The 23,310-nt window shown below is 42.3% G+C and overlaps 2 protein-coding genes and 1 long non-coding RNA gene across 3 annotated transcripts in view; 2 read left to right on the top strand and 1 right to left on the bottom strand.

Moving 5' to 3' along the window:
- The first annotated feature begins 7,513 nt into the window (after positions 1–7,513).
- On the top strand, positions 7,514–15,759 carry GRXCR2 (glutaredoxin and cysteine rich domain containing 2). The gene is made up of 3 exons (XM_019506367.1): positions 7,514–9,322; positions 12,533–12,751; positions 14,368–15,759. The coding sequence occupies exons 1-3, from the start codon at positions 8,885–8,887 to the stop codon at positions 14,542–14,544; spliced, it is 834 nt and encodes a 277-aa protein (XP_019361912.1). The 5' UTR covers positions 7,514–8,884; the 3' UTR covers positions 14,545–15,759.
- An 843-nt stretch (positions 15,760–16,602) lies between these two features.
- Positions 16,603–18,062, bottom strand: LOC109290002. Its single transcript, XR_002095481.1, has 2 exons — positions 17,888–18,062; positions 16,603–17,095 (listed from the first exon to the last, which is right to left on the bottom strand). It is a non-coding gene; the product is annotated as an uncharacterized LOC109290002 (long non-coding RNA).
- The window catches only part of PRELID2 (PRELI domain containing 2), a 54,531-nt gene continuing 49,008 nt past the window's right edge, over positions 17,788–23,310 (top strand). The window contains exon 1 of the mRNA XM_019506366.1: positions 17,788–17,896. Within this exon, the coding sequence (XP_019361911.1) occupies positions 17,822–17,896 (75 nt within the window). The 5' untranslated portion in view covers positions 17,788–17,821. The remainder of the gene's footprint in view (positions 17,897–23,310) is intronic.

Raw genomic sequence — 23,310 nt, 5'->3', positions numbered from 1 at the left:
AGTCAGGGACAAGTCAGTGGCTTGATGTCTAGTTGGTGGCCAGTATCAAGTAGAGTGCCCTAGGGTTCAGTCCTGAGATTGGTTATGTTCAATATTTTCCATCAACGACCTGGAAGATAGCATAGAGTACACCCTCAGCAAGTCTGCAGATGACACCAAGCTGTGGGGAGTAGTAGTTGCACTGGATGGTGGGGCTTGGATTCAGAGAGACCTTGACAGATTGGATTATTAAACCAAAAGAAATCTCATGAGGATCAATAAGGAGAAGTGCAAAGTCCTGCATTTGGGACGGAACAATCTCATGCACCAGTACAGGCTGGGAGCTGACTGGCTCTGCAGCAGCTCAGCAGAAAAGGACCTGGGGGTTACAGTGGACAAGGCTAATGGCATACTGGGCTGCATTAGTAGAAGCATTGCCAGCAAATCAAAGGAAATGATTATGACTGTGCCTGAAAGCTTGCTAAGGTTTTTTCAACTACTCAGTTGGTCTAATAAAAAATATCACATCTACTCAAAGACCTTTGCCTGCTTAGGTCCTAAGACCAACATGGCACTCACTACAGAAAGGATGTGGACAAGTTGGAGACAGTCCAGCAGACAGCAGTGAAAATGGTTGGGGGGCTGGGGCACATGACTTGTGAGGAGAGGCTGAGAGAACTGGATTTATTTAGTTTGGAGAAGAAAATATAGGGAGGATTTAATAGCAGCCTTCAATTACCTGAAAGGTCATTCCAAGGAGGATGGAGCTGGACTGTTCTCAGTGGTGGCAGATGACAGAACAAGGAGCAATGGTCCCATGTTGCAGCAAGGGAAGTTTAGGTTAGATATTAGGAAAAACTTTTTCACTGGGATGGTTGTAAAATGCTGGAACAGGTTACCCAGCAAGGTGGTGGAAGCTCCATCCTTGGAGGTTTTCAAAACCTGGCTAGACAAAGCCTTGGTTGGGATGATATAGTTGGGGATGGTCCTGCTTTGAGGAGGTTGGACTAGATGGCATCCTGAGGTCCCTTCCAACCCTCATTTTCTATGATGCTATGATTTTAAGTCTGAGCCTGCTTATTTGTTTATCTCCTCACATCTCATGACACCCTTCAAAGGATCTGGAGGCACCCCAGGGTGCTCCAGCATCCTGGCTGAGAATTACTATCCTGGATGAATGGACACATAGACAGTAAGGCCCATTGCCAGATATCTCATTTTACTTGGAGTCTGTCCATAATAAAGGGGGGCCTCTTTGGGAAATCAGGAAGATGTAGGGAAGGCTGATCTGAAGTAGCTTCCTTTTCTAAAGTCCATGCTCTGGTAGCCTGGTATAGTACAAGTTTCCTATAATCAGCGTGACTTCTTAAAATTAGCTTGAGTGTGTAAAATGTCTCATCCTATTTGAAAGACAGGTCACCTTTTTCCTGTTTCTGATCCACTCAGTGCCAATAAAATGACATTGTCACATCTGATAATTTACAGACACAACAGACCAGCCCCAGAAGGTTGAGAAGTGCTGTCAGTACCAGGATGTCAGTTTTTGCTGATACCATTCTGTAAGAGGGAAGTAACTTTTTCCCTGAATTCATCCCTTTATCTTTGTGGGATCAGAAATGTCGTGGAGTTTTCCTTTCACAGGTTAAGGAGAGAGATCTCATTAGATTCTTTCAAATGCAATGTCACACGAGTTGTTTGTGGTGACTGTTTTACCATGTGTGTTATCAAAGTTGATGATGGGGTAAAAGTGCAGTGGTTTGGGTTGTGGAAAGAGTTTTTAATACAAGAATCGGGCTAAAAATCAGGTTAAAAATTTTAGTTGCACTCAAGATGGGCAAATATCAATATACTTTATTCAACAATCCACTTTCAGACTTTGTGGTGTAGGTAAAATGGGACCAACATCCAAACAAGCCACTCTGCTTTTGATTTTCTTGGGGAAAAAAATCGCAAATATGCTTCTCTCCCTTCTGGGTACCACGTATTAGGGGTTTATCATCTTGTGGGGGAAAAATGGGAATACAGACCATGATTACAGTGCAAAGCCACTTCTGTGATCTGAGTTAGCAAATTGTTGTAATTCAGACCCTAAGTGCTAGGAGATTTTTAAATACACTAAGCAAATACAATAAAAATAAGTTAAAAGGAAACTTCTCCCAGTTTGTTCAGTACGTATCCAAAGTCCACAGAGCAGAAATCACTTTTTATAATGTATAAATGATGAGTTTGATTTGAGATCTTGGTTTAAGCACAGTGAGAAAACTGCTCAAGGACTTTTCCAAGTACCCAAGTGTGAGTTTCAAAAGCACTTATGTGACTTTAGGGTTGGATCCCATTGTAGTCAGGCATATCTGACAATGTACTCATTGGGCATGTATACATGTTGCCCTATGGCAACTTTGTTACTGCACTGTGCTTTAGTACTTCCTTTTGAAAGTACTACAGCACAGTGCAGGAGCCACCCATACTGTGCCGTATGCATGGCACACTAGAATGGAGGAGCACACCACTACGGCAAAGTAGCTGCTGGTCACATGTAGACAACCGTGGACACTACGTTGCTATAGTGCATTGCTATGGTGACATAGCGTCATGTGAGGATGCGCCCATTGAGTTTGCTACTATGCTACCAACCAGCAATATCATGAGGATGGGGTATACAAACCTCACACAACTTGAAAAGGGTTAATGAGTGCTTTTGCCCCCACCACTACATCTGCAGTGGATGTCTGACTTGTGAGAAAGGGCTAAAAAAGGAGAAGGTTGGGTCAGGCAGGGGCTGGCTGAGGACAGCTGGGGAGAAAAGCCTTTCTAGGAAGGACGGTGGCTGGTTAGAATCTGGAGCAGGCTTTTAAGTAGGGAAATATTAATGTTGTTGCACAAGGCCCTAGTGGATGCCTCAGCTAGATACTGAGATGAATTCAAACTGGAGCAGGGTCATGAGAGACCTAGAATGATCAGAGAAATGGGCAGAGAGATTAAATTGCGTGACTTGGTTAGCTTCACAAAATTAAGGCTAAGGGTGAATATGATTGCTGTCTAGAAATATATTAGGGCAACAAACAAGAGGAAGGGCAGAGAGCTATTCAAAATGAAGGACAATGTTAGCACAAGAACAACTGGGTGTAAGTTGGCTGTAAATTAGACAGAGGTTCCTGTAGCAGCCTCTCAATAGTTTTTGGGGTTTTTTTGCTTCTGCTACTCCTAAGGATTTTTTAAGATGGAGCCGATCAGTTTACAAAACGAAATGTAGCCAAGTTGCCTGCAATAAGCAGAGGACTGGACTTGATGGCTCAGGAGGTCCCTTCCAGTCCAATGCTCTTCAGGCTCCAATTCACTGTGGCTGTCCTTTACCCCCATGCAGGTAGCTAGTACAAGGTCTGTCCACCATACAAAGTGGGAAGTCCTCTGTGTTGAACACCATTCCAAACCTTAGGACAGATTGCCCCCTACTGCAGATAAATCCAGAAGAGAGGAAAATGTATTTCACTCAAGGTGCATCTACACATACATTTGATTTGATCTGAGTTTACTCTGGTTTAAACTACTCTGGAGTAAGCACTTTTGGGCAGGCAGGGATTAGGGAGCAGATCCCTCTTTAATAGCCAACCGTGCATGCTGCTCTCTGGCCAGCCCCTTCCTTGCCCAGGAGCAGCGTGCCAAGCACAGGGGCGGCACGTGGCAGCTCTGTCTTTGGCAACTCTGACTCCCTGTGCTATGGCTGCTCCAGCCTCTGCCCCTGGCAAGGACAAACAGTGCCCGACACTCCTGCTAGCTGCCATGCTGACCCTGCTATCCCACCATGCTGACCACCACTTGACCCACAGCCATCTTGCCTGGTCTGCCTCCCCCATGCCCAGTGACCACCTGCCCGGCCACAGTGCACCATTCCGGGGCTGCCACCACTGCTGTGCAGCTGCCGCCGGCAGGGATGCCAATGAGGGGCTTCAGGATACCATGCCAGGGTCACCATTGCCCTCTCCCTGCTCAAGCTGCCCATACCTACCAGCCTCTGGTATGTTGGATACCAGTTTGGCGTGGGTAAGGCCACTGCCAGGGAGGCCATCCTGGAAGTGTGCAGAGCCCTCTAAGATGTGCTGGGGTCCACCATGCTCCATGTGCATGACTCCTTGGTAGTGGTGGTGGGGTTTCGTGCCCTTGGATTCCCTCAGTGCATTGGGGCCCTGGATGGGACCCACATCCTCATTACCTGCCTGCCCTATGGAAACCAGCTCTACTACAACCACAGGGGATTTCACTCTGTGGCCCTTTTAAAGCCTGAGACAGGGGCTGCCATAGGCACAGCCCAGCTCTGGGGCAGGAGAGGCACCCAGCTCGGAGCCCTGTGGCTGGCCTCAGGCTGGCCCTCTAGTGGTAGGGCTCACCCCAGAGCAAATTGGTTTCCAGGTTGCGTTCACATGTTTGTTACTGCGCAGCAACTAATCCTGCTTAAATTTGCTACCTGCAAGTGGGATTGAGGGGTTTTACTGCATAGTGAGCACACATGTAGAAGCACACGCTTACTGTGCAGTAAACTAGGCTAGTGTGCAGTAACATATCTCATGTAGACACACCCTCATTCCTTCTCCACTGATAACTTCAGCTTCATATGGCTAATACTGAGTGCCTTATTTTTTCTGAAATAGTTTCTCACTTTCTCCACTCTCTGCCACTTCTAGTAAAACCACTGTCCTCCCTGCATCAAAAGCAATTTCTGATTCCTTTGGTTTCATTTCCACACATGCAAACTGCGCCCAAATTCTGACAATATTACTGCACATTTCAATCTTTTCTTTTTAGTCCTCTAGTTAATATTCCTGAACATGGCCTGATACAGTGCCTTATTTTTAATTCTCAGTGTCTCTTCCATTCTGGCTTCCTTAGCACCTGTGGAGTCCCTCCTCCCCTTTTGATCCACCAAAAACATCACTGCAAAACTTATCCTCCTCGCTTATTAACCTGAATGCTTTCAGTCCCTCCTGTCCCACTGCACTAAGTTTAACATTCTTGTCCTTGCTTTCAAGCTCCTACCTTGCTTCACTGCTTCCTATGTATCTGACCTAGTATCTTACCACATTACCCTGTGTCCCTTCTGCTTGGCCAGTGATGCCAGTCTACATGCTTCATTTCTCTTCTCCTACAGTCTTCCCTAGGCTTTTCTTCATGACTCCCCTAATGAACAGACTAAAACATCCAGTGGGGCTGATTCTTGCTGGGGTTTTTGAAGCCTATTATATTTGGAATAATAATATTTTCAATCCCTCTCTATTGAACCTCCTTGCTATTGCAATGACTATGAGAAGTGAGTAATGACTACTTAAATCAATACAAGCTTTAACCAAGCTCTGCAGTGACCAGAAGATAACTGCAGTTTCAGCTTTAAGAAACATGAAGTAAAACAGGGCTGTCCAACTTCTGAGCAGCTGGGGACTGCATGCTCTGGGGGCTACAGGTCTGGGGCCCTCCTGGCTCTCACTCTGCAGCAGCACCCCCCTGCTAATTACATAGCATGGGCATCCTGGCTGCTCTCCTGGCTGTGCGTGCCCTGTAGGTTGCCCAGTGCTCCCACACCTGTGTGGACAGTCCAGTCCCTTCCTACTTCCCCCTCACCCCCCAGCCATGCACAGCACTCCCCTCCCCTCCCCTTCCCTCCCCTCCTGGGCATGCATTTCACATGGGAAGCCCCTCCTTGCAGCACAAGAAGCCTGTCTCCTCCCCACTCCCCTCCCTCAAATCACATGTGCAGCTCCCAGCCTCTCACACCACACACCCACAGCATGAGCAGCAGCTCCCTTGTTTGCTGTGCCCTCAGGTTGGGCACTTCAGCTCCCCCCACCCAGTCCATGCAGCAGGAGCAACTGGAGACACAGGGAGTAGTGGTGGCTGGGTGAGAGGCTGTAGTCTCACCCTTTGGGAGCTTCCAGTTGGACACCCCTTATGTAAAATATGCTGCAGAGCCAAAGCACCCCGGCTTACACTAGCATTGCTGCTGTGTTTTAGGATACTGTGGTAGTATGTTGTAGTAATTATTGTACTAACTTATGATAAGTCTAGTAAAACCAGTCTGACACATACCCAAGTGCAGCATCTGTGCTGTTGTTGGCAGGTTTCTGACAACCATCCTCACGCTGTATAACAGCTCATGCTTCACCAGCTGATGCTGCAGGTTATGTCTGTATGCCGACTGGCAGGAGACGTGCCTTTATATTCTTCGGCTGGAGCCAGGAAGGGGTAAGATTTTGTAGGAAGACCTAACAAAATGTAACCTTCGCAGTACAGCTTTATACTTCCTTGTACAAGATTTAATTTGCAAATGCTGGCTTGAAGTTTTTTTTAAAATATTTGAGTAGCTTGAGAATGAAGTTAAATATTTTATTTATAATATTTCTCCTTATCTGCACAGTGATAGAGAATAACAGTAATAAGTCTGTATTTCAATAAGAGTGAGATTTACTATTGAGCACTAGGGCCAATGCAACAGGAGTCCCATTGATGCCCTCAGAATGGGGTTTATGGATTACATGTTGTACTGTATGGACCTTTTGTTGTGGGAAGTGGGATTTTTACTTTGTAATTCATACATGGCCTGGGAAGTAGGGATTCATAGGTCCTTGTGTGGTTTTCTTGTACTAGGATGAAATTCACCCTAAGTATTTCATGGGTTACATATGTCACAGATGCACAAAAAAAATATCCATTGACACTAGAGAGAATGAGAATGTGGTAAACCCATTCCTAAAACAAAAGGCCATCATGTCTTTGTGGCATACTTAACTAGGCAAATATAATACTCTGGTTGGAAGCCATTTTGTGCTCATGCAGAGCAGACTGTTAAAGAGGATGTGCTCATGTTGTCCTTTCATGGATACTTAACCTTTATTTCCTGTGCTGATATTCTCATAATCTAAACTCAAATTCATTCCAAATAAAAGTCTTGGAAAAGTACAATCCATGTCAAATTAATTAGTTTGTGTATCAGAAGGAAGCAACAATACTGAGGGGCAGTTTTTATAGTAGATTTATTAAACATAAATGCAGCTGGAACTGAGTTGCATTCTTACCAAACAAATTAATTCTGTGTATATGAAGTAGGGTTCAACGCTGGGATGAAGATGAGCAGAATCCTTATCTTTTAAACTTGTAATGATACATGAAGAACATGGCTACTACATATGGTTATGGTTTGTAGCCCTTGTGAAGAAACGGGCTTGTGAACCAAACAAGGGTTATATGCAGCTATGGCAAATCTGCACAGGACCACTGAGGTCCTCCAGTTGAGTGGAGAAGCAGCACCCTTTTGAAGCAAAAGCTGTTGCAAGTTGCTGTGTGGGCCACCCTTTATTTGGCAACTTGTTGTGAATTCTGCAGGCTGTGAACCACTCAGATACAAATGATCCGGGTTTTACTGTATTGGCTTCTTGCAAGATCTCAGCAGTCCAGAGGATCTAGAGAAGCATTTGCCAGAGTACATGAGGACCCTGCTGTATAGTTTCCTTCAGGTACCCTATGAATGCCTAGTAATTCTTCAGTATTTTACATGAAGTTATCCTTTTAATAAACATAGCATGGGAATCTATTTAGCTTTATAAAGCCTGCTTTTTCAGCTATAGGAAAGTGACCTGGGTAGGCTGTAGGTAGAAAGCTTAGTTTAAGCACCACTCAATGAAATCACATTTAATTATGATAGCAATGTACTATAATATTAGGGATCCTAACCAAGACAGCAGAAAGACTGAATATATTGCTCTGTGTATTTGTGATTAGTACATATTATGGGATTTTTAAAAGCCAGATGACAGTTACTTGACTGATGTATTATTCCGCTGAACATATGTGACCCCTTGAAATGAAAGCAAAACCTATATTGCACAGCTGGAAATGGGAACAGTAAGGCTAATACCTGTTTTAACAGGGCAGTTAAGTGCATGTCACCAAGGCATCAGTTTCTGGGCAACAGACATAGATCCTTAACAAAGCCTTAGCAGAGTCGCTACTAGTTGCAGTACCGATGGAGAGCATCATGAGTATCAGAGAATTAAAAGTGCTTCAGTTGGAGGCTAGATTAGGACTCCTATCAGATACTATAGATCTTTTCTATAGTAACCAGAACCTTGTAGTTGAAGCTGCCATGAAAAAAAAATGTATAGCAATTGTGGCAATTGCTGTTTTTCTCCATTGAGGGAGAACAGAAGAGTCAAGCCATTGAGGACACAGAGCCTGATCCTCTACTGCTTTGCATTTCTCATACCATAAAGTGAATAAATAGGAACAGAAGCATTTTGCCCAGTGGCAAATAACTGCAGGGCAGAGAGAGTCAAGCCTCTTGTGTCCCTCTCCAGGAGCGATTGCATTTAAAAATAGAAAAGCAAAATCAGAATGGACAGAAGGCTCAGAAAGCCAATGAGAATTACAAACAGGGATTTAAAGATAAAGAGAAGATCTTAATTAGATCTCCACCAACCTGTAGAAAAACACATTTGGATTAAAATGAAATAGAGCTTTGTATTTAGGTTTTCAGAGCAGGCATGGTGAGGGGAATTATTTATGTTTGCCATTTGTGAAGGTAGATTGCTTTTTCTGCAAAACTCTCTTTTTAACTTTCAACCTTTTCAGAACACTGCTAAAAGCTGCTGGTAGGGGTGATTCTGATCACACTATATAAAGGAAGTGCTCCCGTGGATAAAAAGCAGGCAGCATTTCCTAGTTTAATATCATCCTTCCCATGTTAACTCCTTTTCACATTTGTAAACGGACCCATCTAGTGTTCAGGGGCATGCAGTAAACCTTGCCTTATTTCACCACCACAATTACATTCCTTTTTGTGAACATCCATCAATATTTAATATAGAGGTGTCAGCTTGCCTGTAACGTGAGGACCTAATAGGGACCCTGAATTATACATCGCATGGTTGGGGGAAACCAAAGTGACTTTTCTTATAAACCCAAAGTTCTCCTGGCTGAGGTGATTTCTGGAAGCTGCTACGTGAAATCCATATCAATGGATGATCCTCAGAAGAAACTTAGCCAGAAGCATGAGGGAAGACCCCGCAAAGTGAGATTCAGAATATCTTCTGCGTACAGTGGTCGGGTGTTAAAGCAAGTCTATGAAGATGGCCAAGAACTGGAGCCTCCAGAGAAAGAATATTCCCACCGCTTTCTCCACCGCAGCTTTGAGTCAGGGGACCATTTTTATGGGGCTGGAGAAGCATCCAATCCCAGGTTTTATTCTTCAGCCAAACTGACTGCCCAAAGGATCAGTATATTCAAAGAGGACAACAAGTACAGTATAACAAGCAACTCTCCTCTCTTCAGTGACTACCAGACAAGTGATAGTCATCATAAGGTAAGTAGTATTCCCTTTAGATTTACAAGCTGACCAGAAAATGGTTTGCTTTTAGAATATGACCTTTAGAGTCTTCCAATTTAATCCAATGAAGATTCAATTCAGATCTAGTTAAAGGCATAATGGTCAAGTCTTCAGATATGTGCCTCTAAGTCTGCAGGTATGCTTGCTCTCACACACGTGCCAGTTTTCTGTTCTGTTCTAAATGACAGTGTCTGCGCATCACAGTACGGCACTAAGCGAGACAAGAAACATTTGGTTTATACAGCTCACTTTTTCACTCCTCCCCTCCCCAGTGAGAAAATGGTTTGTGTGGTTTAGTGTTTTGTTAGTTTAAAAAAAACCCTATTTACACAGGATTCTGTATTTACCTACTTGACAGGCAGGCAGATATAAAAGACTATTTGCATTGTGGGTAAAAATGGCACATGAGAAGAGGCTAAATTGAATCTGTTTAGAAAACATGGCCTAGTGCCTGAAGTAATTAGCAAATGATTGTTAATCAAATTTAGGAAAACGTAATGGATGTGTAGCACATCTTTATTGAATAACTGAGTTGCTGTACCTTGGTGATAGGTGCTGGGACTTAGACTGGGATCTTCTAGTGAACTTGGAAGATCAAATCTAGATATACCAACTACAGAACAATTCATATATAAATCATAGTATAGTAACTTTTGTAATAACATAGATATATTAAACTGGAAAGTAAGCATCTACTAAGCAGAGTAGAAGCTACCGGTACAGGGATGTAGGTTATAGCCGTGTTGGTCTAAGGACACAGGCAGACAAGGTTCTTTGGGTAAATCTGATATCTTTTATTAGACCAACTACATAGTTGGAAACATTTTTGGAATATTTTCCCAACTATTTAGTTGGTGTAATAAAAGATATCAGATTTACCCAAAGAACCTTGTCTGCTGATGCAATGGGTATACACCTAAAATTCAAAAATGCATGCAATAGAAAACAAAGCTAAAAAAAGGTGAATGGGGTCAGCCAGTTTGGTGGAGTGACATTATGATACAAAGACTTTGCTGTTGGGCTACTGCTTCAAGCTGATAGTAACCAGATATTATTACCATCTGACAAGGCTTGAGCGGGCTGCTGTGAGATGATTTGGTAACTTCAGTTGAGTTTTTAATGAATAGGAATGCATCTAGTCCTAAGCCAAGCATAACTGGCATTTTTGCTTAAAGTGCCAGGACATAATGGACCTATGAACAGAAATATGTTCTCAATCCTTTGGTGTTACTACCTGTGCTGTTCTGTGCATAAAGTAGGAACGGTGAGTCCCCACAGTTGTCAATCCGGCACTTTCCTGATATAACTCTATTTAACAATGAACAGGGAAGTATTTAAAAAGTGCTAGAAATGATTTCCTATGGACAAGGTTGAATACATCATTTGTGTTGTAAACACGCATTCATACTTAAGCAAAGCTGCGTGTATGAATCCCATACTATTGAGATGAGCACTATAAAACCCCATGTCATCAACACCTAGCTAATGCATGAATACTCTACAACAGTGAATATTTACCCAATGCAAATGGCACCCTAGTGTACATCAGGGCACCTGGACACTAATCCTGGTGAGATGATTTACTTTTTCTGTGTTCTTGGCCAAGTCACCTAATCTCTGAGTCTCAGGGTCCCCAACATTCTCTAGGATCAGTTGTCACCCTGCTCCTATGGTAATTGGTATGCTACAAAAATCCATTCAGGACCTAGTGAAATCACATTGCATCATAAATATATGGCCTTTAAAAGCATTCAGCAAATGGAAATGGTTTAAGCCAATCTGAATTTTTCATGCTTCTACTGGAACAGGAAAGGGTCTGCCAGGCCATCAGTGTAGCTTCACGGGCTGATTTATATCACCTGGAAGCCTGGCCTGGTATCTTCTAAAACTGCAGCATTTCCAATTACTTGGCATTCTGACATACATACTTAGAGTGAAATATGAACACAATGTGTAAAACAATAGGATAGGGAAGCTGCTATATGATACTCTGTAAAGAGATACGGGAAAATGGAACAGAGGAGCAAACTTACTGCTTTCGGGAAAGTGTATGACCAAGAAGAACTTTAAAAACAATAGAAAAAACTAAAAATTCAAGCAGGTAAAAAAACATTTTAGACTTGCTTCTCTTCCTCTTCCATCTAAGAATTACCATCGTTTCCCACTTGAAGAAACAAGTAAATATTTGTATGCCCAAGGATAAACAGAAGGGAGGCATAGAAGGTAAGCACTTGTCTAAAGATGTTTCATACCTGTTACCTCAAATGAGAGCATCACATTCGACATGAATAGGAGCTGCAGGTACACAGCAGACCTGAAAAGCAAGGCCGAAGTGATGTAATTCTAGTTATGTGATGTGAGAGATTGGAGTAGAGCTGGGGAGAGAACCCAGACCTTTTTACAGGATGTCTTGTTCTTGAACCATTAGTCTTGTCTCCTTCTTATCACTTGTGATATGAATGTTTAACGAATATTTAGATTCTAGCAGTACACTGACTACATGAGCAAATATGGGAGCCATTAGGTAAATTGGGTGTCAGAACTTGAGAAGGAATATTCATTAGGCTGTGAATTATTCCTGTATATGCTTGTAAGAATGTATCTTGGCTTGAGTGAGTGCTCCAAACTATGTGTTCATCCACACTTCTAATTGTACAAAACTAAGCTGGAGAAAGTTAAAACTTGCATATTCCCTCGCTGTAACTTGGTACTTATACTTTTTGGGCAGAACCAAAATATGAAAATACACTTGGACATATGTGAAATTGTGGGAAAATAAAGTGAAGACTTCTCTGTCTACAAAAACTGTAGATTGAATTTTCTCTTGCTGTGTTCACGTTATGGAATGGATTACTTCCACATGGGGCTAAAATGAGAAGATGGACTCAGAGGGCTGTTGGATGCTCACTGAAGTCAATGGAATACTCTCACTGACTTTGGGCTTAAAGTCAGGGCCAGATTTTCAAGTGCTCAACATCCAGAATCAGGACAAGGATTTTCAATAGAGCACAGCACCTCAGTTTGCTGAGCTTTTCTAAAAATCTGGCCAAAGTGTGGTTCAGTTGCAGGTGAATTGCATATTGAGAATTTATGGGTCTTAGTACCCCGAAAGAGCAAAGTCTACTGCTACCTTTGCCTTGTATGATGTCTTTGTACAGCTGATGTGCTCATGACTCCTGTTTACAGCCTTCACCCATTTTAGATTTTGGTAAGATCATCATCTACACTAACAACCTGAAAATCATCCGTGCACCAACAGACAAGAAAGAGCTGGTGAGGAAAATCATCCAGAATGAGGGCCTGAATGACTTCATGTTCCGAGAAGGGAAAACGGGAGATGCTGAGCCAATCAATAGGCATTTGAGAGATGCAGAAAGGCACTTTGCTCACAGTCAGCGTGGACAGGTAAGACAAAATAGGTTGCAATGCTTCCTCCCCACACTCCTCAGGGTCCCGCCCCAATCCTATGCAGCCACGTCAGCTGGGGGGAGAGGGTGATCATTGTTTAATAGCACAATGCCTCCTTTTGCAGGAGAAGAATATTGTCTTTCCAGTAAGCCAACAGGACTTTCACTGAAATGTATGGAAACACTCAGGTCCTAAATCCCTATTCCCCCTAAGGAACAAGAGACCAGGCCACAAAATTTATTCTCAATCTCTCATGCGAGCATACAGAAAAAAACTACTATAGAGCTAAAACAGCCCTGAAATTGAAACTGAAGTACTTTCGTATCAGCAGAAGTATTTCAGAGTGAGGTCAACCATTTCTTTCATGGGTCATTCTTTGCTGTATTACTGGTCAGAATTCCAATTAGTTTGATCTTAATTGGATCCCAATATATAGTTTTGCTGTGCAGTGAAACTCCAAAGAATTACAACTTTTGCAAATCAGTAACTGACCTTTTATGCTTGATGTAGGCTTACTTACATACATTCTTCAAACAGAAAATCTACTTATAGCTCAGATACATAAGCACACAATGAGAGTGAAGACTGTATCTTTGAAAAGTCTGAGGCCTACCAAATAACCAGTGATCTAGGTGCCCACCCTCAGACACTTCAAGAGGAGATTTATTTTTTTGGAAGGGGATGCTAAGTATTAGGGTGTCTTTAAAGTGTCTTTGGCTCCCAAATCTATCACACACACTGTAGCATAGAACTTATTTATGTAGAAACGGATATGGGGAAACTAGTTTTCAGCTGTGACCAAGTTAGGGATCTCAGTTCTAAATCTGAATAGGTTAGAGGGCCACCTTCATGTTGTTTTCATAGTTATGTGCATTGGAAGTCCTCAAGTTGGAGTTAACATAGCATAAAAGGGAGAAAACTGTCATAAGGCATTGCTTTTGAATAATTTGTCAAGGCCTGAGTTCTCTACAGAGTCCATGTGTTATAGTGAGCACTTGATGGAGCTGAAGGTGTTGTGATGATGATTATTGTTGGTTTTGCAGAGTATTTTATGGTAATTCACTTTAATATATATATTGATTACATTTGATATAATGAATATTTATATACGTGAAGGACATCTGTGACATTGGAAGGTGTCCTGTTATTGTCATTATAAGTTGAAATACACCCATTTGCATTTTCAAATCACTTCACAGGCACCTAAAGCATGTATCTGCCACCAATCTGCATCTTGACTTAGGCCCTTGAGTTTCAACACTAGTTCTGTAATATTGTGTAAAGCAGAAATACATGGATGCAAATAACTGAACTTGGCATCAGAAGGATGAAATTTTGCCACGGTATATTTTTCTGTTAGAAAGTATTTAATCCTGTCTTCGCAGAAACAGTACATTCTGATAAGGAATTTGAAAGAGTGTCTGGCACACCGTGTTGGAATCCAAGCCCATAGAGGGAAAGGAGAACGTGTTTCAATGCTAAGAGCTGTTGTACAGACCACAAAAGGAGGATTATTCCCTAAACTGGGCTCTCCTGGTGAGAGTTCTATGTTTGTCACTAATTTGGATGTCAGATGTTAAGTAAAAGACTTCTGTTTGATCCTTTTGTTCCAGGGAGGAGACATAGAGCGCCGCTGCTCCCTGTGCAAAGGATCAGGCTCTGCCCCCTGCTCTCTGTGCCATGGAAGCAAGTTTTCGATGTTGGCTAATAGATTTAAAGAGTTCAGGGCTCTCCGCTGTCCTGCTTGCAATGAAAATGGCCTGCAACCTTGCCAGATCTGTGCTGCATAATTGTATCTCAGCAGCATCCTACTGAAACCTCCATCTATGTTACTTGTCTTCAATTAAATAGTTGTATAACAACAGAAGGTTATTAAAAGTTGGCAAAGGTGTACATGCAAATCTATCCCTATTACTTCATTTACTTGTCCCTGATTTGGTACATTCACCTGTTACATATGTTAATGAAGGTAGGCCCCAATCTTGCAAATGCTAACATGTAGTATTTAACTTCACATGTTGGAGTAGTCCCGTAAGTCAGAGAATCTACCTACATGCTTCAGGTCACGCCCATGTGTAAATGTTGACAGAATCTGGGCCTGTAATTTGCTGGGGTTAATATTTCTGTCTATTTCTGTATACACATATATTGTGCAGCACAATGAGGTCCCAATCTTTGAGGGTATTAAGCACTCTTGTAACAAAATAATAGTAACTAGTAGCAGACAGCAGTGCCTTAAGCATGTAAATAATTTGTTGAACTGAAAAACAACAGTGTAGCAATCTTATAAAGCCTGCTGTCAAGTTTAAAATGCTGAACATACAAACATTGCACTGTATTTTGCAATTAAATCTATATTTATTCCTGCAGTGGTGCATGTATTTCCAATAGATGTAGCTTATTTCAGTTCTACTTCTGTGTTATACAGAGATTCTTTTAGCATATAATTCAGGTAGCAGAAGCTGTTTCCAAGTCTAGAGTCATAATGATAAATGATCACTGTGAAACTTGAAACATAAATAAATAGAAAAACCAGAGAGTTTTATATGTTGGTTCTGATTTGTGCTGACCCACATTTCCCTTTGATGTCAGTCGGAGTTCCAGGTGCTCAGTACTTTTCAGAATCAGACTGTTGATGAATAGGGCTCCTGATACCTATTATTAATCTGGTGTTGTAATTTGCAAAATGCAAACTCTAATTAATTTCAATGAAGCGGCAATGCTGAATACTTAGCAGGATACAAGTGGCAGCATGGAACACAAGGGCTTTGTAGAGTGGCAGTCAACAGGGGAAATTGTTTTTTTTTTCTTCTGTTTATTACATTTGATATTCATGGGCAATGTTAATGCAGGTTTAGCTTCCATATTACCTCTGAGACCCTGATGAGTTAAGAGACTTCTTACATGCTGTACATGCTGAGGTTGCAAGCTGAGACAAGGTAATTTATGGCCAAGTTTTCACTTTGGTAGGTGTACATCACAATTTTTGTCTGAGACATCTAGATTATTTGTAAAAAATCCATTTTAGTTTTCAGGCTTCTTTAAAGGCTGTAGTTTATATAGAAGCTTTGTTTTCCCCAAGTGCTTTATACTATTTGATTTCTTAATGTAGTGCAAGAGTCCTGGTCTGTGCATGAATACGAGGGTAGATGAAACTCTTAAAGTTTGTAAAATTTTTGTTAGTTAAGTTCCTTTTATTCAAAATTTGATTGGTTTTTCATTTAAAATTTTGCTAGCTTTATTTGATATTTCACTAGCTTAAAATGAGTAAATGTAACAATGTAATTTTTCTGCTTAGGGATTTAAATGCTTACAATAAAATTAGCTGAAAATATAAATTTAGAAAGTCGGTATTTTATTGCTGTTGCTTCTCATTAAACAGATTTCTTCTTTACCACTGTTACCAGTTCTTTATGCCTCTCCTTGTCAATTGTCCCCATTTATCCTGACACTCTTATTGTAACAGTTCCATGGTTAGAAACACTAGGCATAATGAGCTCTATCCTTTACTTACTCAGGCAAAAATCCCATTGACTTCAATAGGAACTTTACCGAATTAAAAATTAAGGACTACAAGATATGTTTCAGTGTGCATTGCAAATAAGACAGGTATGTGAGTGACACATTGTAAAATTCAGCACCGTGTTGTATTATTATTTGGGTCTGATTCTTTTTTTTTTCCCCTTTCACATTAATTCAGACATTCTTGGTTGTACAGTGCCCTCAGTAACTTAGAATATTATCTTACCTTACTTAAAAATGTCACTGAATATGTTGGAGCTTTCTCAGTAACATCACATTTAGAGCCGACAGAGTCAATGGGAATATTTCTACTATTAGTATTTCTATTTCCATTGCGTACAAGCCTGTCTGGACGGCGGTCCCTGGCAGTAGGTCAAGTGCGTGCTGTGCTAGAGAGCTCTGAACTATGGGAAGACATGAGTTCTGATTGTGGCCTTGTTTCTAAATTGTGCTCTGACCTTAGCAGAGTCCCTTCACCTTCTAGTGCTTCTGTTTCCTTTTGTCAGTCTTGTCTACTTGCATTCGGCCCTTCAGAAAAGGAACTCTCTCTTACTGTATAATTATGTAGTGTATGGCACGGCGTCGTCTGGATCTTCCCTGGAGCTCCTAGAGGTTATTGTAATATAATGACAATGAAGGAAAGCTGGGGAGGGGGCAGGGATCATAGATGTAGTTATGTTTGCAAGGCCTTTGTGGCATGATTATAAACAGAGAAAACAAGTGCCCGTTACCCCCACTCTGTTCTTCAACTTTGCCATCATCACAGGCTGAATTAATCTTGCACAACTGCCCCTTTGTCAGCTACCGAAGAAGCAGCCTCTATAAAGATGAAAAAAAAATGCAGTTACAAACTGAACTTACTGCCCAGTTGCACAAATCGTGAGCGGTACATTCATCCTGTGCAAACAGTCACGTCGATTCACCTTTCAGTTTGGGATACCGCACTGCAGTTATACTGACCCATTGCGGGACGTGCGGTGAAATATTCATTTGAAAACTTAGTACTAACTTAGTAAAGAGGGCGCCCGAGAGGGGCGCTTTTTAAATTGGTTTTCTCAGGCATTTGACAAGTTGGGGAGGTCAGCAGAAAGAGGCCACAGGCGATGCACATCTAGGGGAGAAGCTGGAAGGCAACGAGCTGTGCTCTTCAGCAAGCTGTTTCCAGGAAAGAAAAGTGGGTAACACCCAATGCTGGGTCTGCTGGTGCTGTCTATTGAAAAGAGTGGAGGCAGAGCAGGATCCAGGCCAGGACGGGCTGACCTCAACACTAGGGAGAGCCCTGGAAAGGCACAACTTCCATAGCACAAAGTGGGACCATGGCTTTTCTGCCAGGAAGACCCCCTTAGGTTTGGTCAGGGAGAGGATAATAAGGCACTTCTTGAATAGGGGGTAATTTATCCTGATTTCAGCACAGCTTTTCTTGAGGCAGCCGAGGGGGCAGGGGCAGGGCAGGAGGATGTCGGCAGGCCTCGCTCGGGCCGCGAGGCGGCGGCGGAGGGGGCGGGGGCCCGTGGGAGGAGCCGGGCCCGGGCCGGTCGTGCCGCCATGGGGGTGATGGTGGACGTGCACCAGCTTTACAAGTATCCCTTCGAGCAGGTGGTGGCCATATACCTCCGCAAGGTACCGGGGCCGCCCTTGGGCCGGGGCGGGGCGGCAGGGGGTGCTGTGCGTGCCCCTGCCCCGGCGGGCGGGCGGACCCGGATCTGCCTCATAGCCTCGCGCCACGTTTCTTCTCGCAGTCCCGGGCCGGTCCTTCTGGGCCAGCTTCTGGGGGCGCGGCGCGGCGCGGGCCCACACATGCCGGGGCCCGGGTGAAGATACGATAAACACAACACCCGATTTGGGGGTTTCATGACTCTTTCAGAGCCGGAAGTATCGTCACTTCCGCATACTTGCGTGGACCCCACGTGCGAGTTACAACGGAGGAGCTCTAGGGAGAGGTCTGGGTTTGTGGTCTGAGAACGAGAACGTGCAGGCTTTTTTTTCCTTTTCTTATGTAGAGGCCCCCCTCATGGCGAGGTCCCTAAATGTAGTTTAAGCCTCCGTCCAGCAGGTGGGAGGCAGAGGTTGCGCCTTGCTCCGCTGCTCAACGCCGGCGGGTCCCAGTCCTGGGAACAGGGCCCCGCAGCCGTGGAGCCTCGCTTGAATGGCCCGCTGCAAGGAAACTTCCCTTGGTTCGCCTCGAACCTGCGATGCGATTCGCTTTATCGCTTCAAGCTTGTGACGCGAATCGCCTCAAGCCTGCCACGCGATTCACTTTGTCGTGTCAAACCTGTGATGCGATTCGCTTTATTGCTTGAAACCGGCGATGCGATTCACTTTATCGCTTCAAACGTGGGACCCGATTCGCTTCATGTTGTGTGCCCCCTTCCTCCTGGTAAAGTGAGAAATAGAGAATAATGAATCCCTATTGACACTTCATGGGCCATTCATTATTTTGTAACCCCCTTGTATGTCCTCTCTCAAGTGTCTCTTTTCTAAACGGAATAGGCCGGGCTTCTTTAGTCTGTTTTCCATCATTTCCTTCCCCCCTGCCCCAGGGTTATTTCCCCAAGGCGTTCCCGAGCACAGAGGTTTCTTCATGAAGTGTTTCTGGCAAAGAGGAGTCCAACTAGAGGAGCTGAGTTTCATAGTTGTTAGGGGCTGGAAGGGACCTTCTAGATCATCAGGTCCAGGCTGGATCTGGGTCCTCCCACTGTCGTGGGGTGGCCATCAGAGAGGACAGTCCAATTGTCCTCTGTCCTCTATTGATATAAAACCAGATGCCTTTATGTCCTCTTGATGAGAAAAATAGAGGACATAAAGGCGTCGGATTTCATATCAATAGAGGATACAGTAGCAGAAAACTGGAATGTCCTCTATGATGGCCACCCTAGGCACTTGGGCAGCACTATTAAAAGTGTTTTTGTTTTTTAATTTTATTTTTAAAAGAGGGTTAAAATAAATCATGGTCAAACCACAGAAAAAGGTTGTTCAAGAAGCGGCGTATTACAGTGATCCTGGGCATGTTCACCAGTGGTGAACATCTCTGGAGCCTGCCTGCCTTCCACTGCGATTATACCTTCCTGGGTTTGTGTTTGGGGGGGGGGGGGACAGGGTTAGCTAAACGTTTGGCTTTCCTCTGTTGCTGTTCAAAAGACTCTCACACAAAAGGCCTTTTCTGCACAGAAGAATCAGTGAAACAGATTAAGTACAAAAAGTGTCATCAGGTAACTTGATGTATGGGGAGGGAGAAGAGAGAGAAAGGAAGAGAGAAAGAAGTATATATATACCTATACATGTGCACACATACCCCCACCTGTAATAATTGCAAGAAAGGAAAAGAAAATGTATATATGTGTATATATAACTATATATAACATTTCTTTTCCTTTCTTTCAATTATTACAGGTGGGGGTATGCATGTGTGTGTGTATATATATGTTTGTGTGTGTGTGTGTATTTTTTCTGTCTTTCTAGAAAGAATATATCTGTGTGTGTATATACAATTTTCTCTTCCTTTCTTTCAAAATATATATTTCTTTTCCTCTCTTTCAGTTGTTACAGGTGGGAGTATTTAAACAAAGATGTGACATGAATCTCATCAGTATTTCTTTTGAGGCCATGCAGTCACCCATGTATGTTTGCCTTGTTTCTGGTCTTGTTCTGCCTGTGTAACTGTGCAAGTGAAAAGAAACTGGCTGTGAAAACCCCGGCTTCTGTAATTGTAGCAGGGAAGTGTTTTTATTATGGATGAAAGCATGCTTCCATGTGGACTTGGGGTGTTGCTTGTGTGGTTTATCCTTTTAAGAACTGTGCCTTGCCCTTCTTTTTCAGAAATTGTTTCTTTGCAACCTCACTTCCATCTGTGGTGACTGTGTGCCTTAAGTAGGGCAGGTCCAGATGTGATAAGCGATTAAATCAGAAGTCTTTCAGAATTTTCCTCAGAAGGAAAAAGGTTGGGTGCCCACAGCACATGGATAGGATTGGAAATGAAAAGGTTTTGATGTAGAAATTGATTTAGAAAAACAGCTCTCAGTTTGGTTATCTTGTGCTACATTGTTACATGTTTAAAACATGCTTTTCAGCAGACTTAAGCCTTTTTATACATCTCTGTGATGGTGTAACCAAACAGCTCTTGTTTATTTTACAACGTAAGTTATGATCCAGCAAGTACGTGCATGTGGGTGTTGTCATCCCCCCTCCTCCTTTTTCAGCAATCAAGCAAGCCAGAGGGGCTGCATGTGTGCAGAGCTTTGTTGGCAGAAGATACTTGCATGATTCTGGCTTTAAGGGGCCCCTAGCAGGTTGCGTAGGCCCAAACTTTGTTTTATGTTTAAAAATAAAAATTAGATCAGTAGAAATATTTCCAAGATGTAAATTTTAATCGAGGAAATAGTTTGCTTTGGCTGTAAACGTTCCCCTGTAGAATCTGTGAACTAGTGATTGCAGGAAGATGCTTTTATATCAGAGCAGTGAACCTATCTTGTCTGACTTGTGCAAGATGAAGGTAGTGCAAACCAAAATATTAACATGAGAAGCAGAGTTTAAAATGGAAATCATTTTACATGCAGGGGAATAACATTTCATCAGTGCTGCTCAGAGTGATGATGCATCCTTCAGCTTTCCTTTCTCCATTCATTGGTTTCTCTCGGGCACAGGTTTTAAGATAATTGCTCAAACTAGCCTTTGTTTGACATTTCCCTTGAATAAAAGCTTAAAACTTGAGGTGAACTGTAGTTTTTATAATGTGCTGACACTGGTTGGTGTGGTTTTTTTTTGCCTTCTTGCTGCAACCTTAAAAAAAAAACACAAGAAGAAAATATGTAGCAGTCTCCACAGTATTTGTTTCTGCAGCATAAACGTTAGCAATAGCCCAGGGCATCTTCCTAACTCAGAATACCATGGTGGTTTTTTGTTTATCTACAGCCTCTTTTATTGTGGAAGACAAACATTATTGACTTAGGGCAACTTTATTGAAAACATCAAGGATAAATTTGGTCTCCTGTTTCTTTTTTTGATACTGTACTTTAACTCTGCTTTGTTCTGGCCTATTAGTAATAAACTACCTGTTGTTACAGAGCTTTTCTTTACAAAGGCAGGTCAGTCTGTTAGTTGGAACCAGATCTCATTGGCAAAGAAACAGGATGAGAGAGATTTTACAAACAGCTTTTTAAAATATAAGGCTAAGTCTTAGGAAATCCAAATATGGCGTATACATTTTGGTCTATCTTGGCTGAAGCCATAACTTGTATCTTATAGGGTTTATCAGGGTGGTGCAGCTGTAGTCTTGGCAAGAGAAAAACGGCCCTGGGGAGAAACAAAAATGTGTATGCACTTGGTAAAGGCAAAAATCTACTGCTGTGGTCTGGGCAGTGCTATGAAAACTAAATTGACTGCAGTTGACCAGTTCTGGGCAGCCTGCTCTACCAGTAGAACAAGTGGCATCATATACAGGCGCACTGACTGGTCAGCTGCAAGGTCAGGACCTAAATCATCTTTGGTTCCTGCCACCAGCAGTGGATGACCTACCATTTAAAATATAGAGAGAGATCCTCGCTAAAACCATTGGTAATCTAGTCTCACAGGAGCAGGGACGTGTGCTTCCGTGTTAGTTTTCTGTTTATATTAAGGATTTTGCCATTTCTTTAAAAACTTTTTTATCAGAGTAGGCATAATGGCACTGAGCAGCATTGTTCCTCCCCCAAGAAATAATGTGGTTACATTTTGTTTTAAAGTCTGTCAGTCAGATCCTGGCCTTGCTGAAAACAAATGAGAGTATTTGATGTGATATAGGAATAAGGGCTCACAAAATAAGTGGTATCGTTTTTGTGTTACTATTAACCATTTTTCACCTTCCAGAGTGTTATGTTTCAATACTTAATTTCACCAAATTAGTTCACCGCTAATATACTATAGTCTAATAACTGAAAATGGCTTCCCTGTTGCCTGCTGGAGTTTATATAAAATATAATTCTTCAGTGTATTCCTCAAATGTGTGTGTCCAAATGTTGGACAGCAAATACAGATGTAAGTGCCCAGTCTGCAGTATTTTTTCTCTTATTTCTATTAATCTTGCACAGCTGTCCCTTTCTTGGCTACCAAAGAAGAAGCCTCTGCAAAGATGAAAAAAAATGAAGTTACAAACTGAATATATTGCCCAGTTGCACAAATCTCGAGCAGTATGTTTGGCCAGTGTAAATAGTCATGCTGCTTAACTTTTCAGTTTGGGATGTTGCACCAACAGTTAACTGATCATAATGGGATATGTGGTGAAATATTAATTTGAAAACTTAGTAATAACTTAGTAAAGAGGGCCATGGCACCCAAGGGTCACTTTTTAAATTGGTTTTCTCAGGCATTTGACAATTTGGGGAGTCAGAAATAGCTGTCACTGCTATTTCTTGTTAACTATTCGAACCAAAGCAGTATTACAAATAGAAACAATATTCTGACGTATACCTCTGCAAGACATAAAAAAGCCAAGTGGAGGAAAAGAGTGAGCCTAATTATGACAATCAGAGGCATTGAGCAGAAAGGATTATTTTAACCTTTCTTAATTGTGACAGCACAGTACATAACTTATTTCAACTAGGAACATGGTCTCATGGAAGAAACCACTTAGTATAGTTAGCTTCATAAATCCTATGGTTCATGTTGATTTTATTGCTTTTCTATATATTTTTCTAATTTGCAGATACAACGCTTGATGCTGTGGCTTTTCTGTTGTACGAAGATAGGTTGAGCAGGTAAAACTAAACTTGGTTTCAGAGGTTACCAGATTAATCAGATCTGGGATTCTTTAAAGGGGCTTTTGTGCCTAAGGTCCCCAGGTGCCTCTGAGAATCCCGCTGTACCTTGTTTGGATTGCAAGAGTTCATGGACTGAGATGCATGGATACATTCTTGGATCTCCTGCTGCTCATACAAATGACCTTTAGCATTCCCAAAGTGTCAGATTTTTCCCATTCATCTACCTCTCGGTAATGCATTAGTAACACATAATTCTCCATAGCAAAAAAAAAAAAAAAAAAAAAAAGGGGGGGGGGAAAAAAA

Source organism: Gavialis gangeticus, unplaced genomic scaffold (assembly GCF_001723915.1).
Source record: "Gavialis gangeticus isolate Ggan-Ray unplaced genomic scaffold, GavGan_comp1, whole genome shotgun sequence".
Classification (NCBI taxonomy): domain Eukaryota; kingdom Metazoa; phylum Chordata; order Crocodylia; family Gavialidae; genus Gavialis; species Gavialis gangeticus.
This window is presented reverse-complemented; position numbering and strand designations above follow the sequence as displayed.

Bases quoted from the DNA above. Each gene is read 5' to 3' on its own strand.
- GRXCR2 (XM_019506367.1), top strand. From the start codon at position 8,885: ATGGTTGGGGGAAACCAAAGTGACTTTTCTTATAAACCCAAAGTTCTC. The intron at 9,323-12,532 runs GTAAGTAGTATT...TCCTGTTTACAG, and splicing joins CAAGTGATAGTCATCATAAG to CCTTCACCCATTTTAGATTT. The intron at 12,752-14,367 runs GTAAGACAAAAT...CTTTTGTTCCAG, and splicing joins CTCACAGTCAGCGTGGACAG to GGAGGAGACATAGAGCGCCG.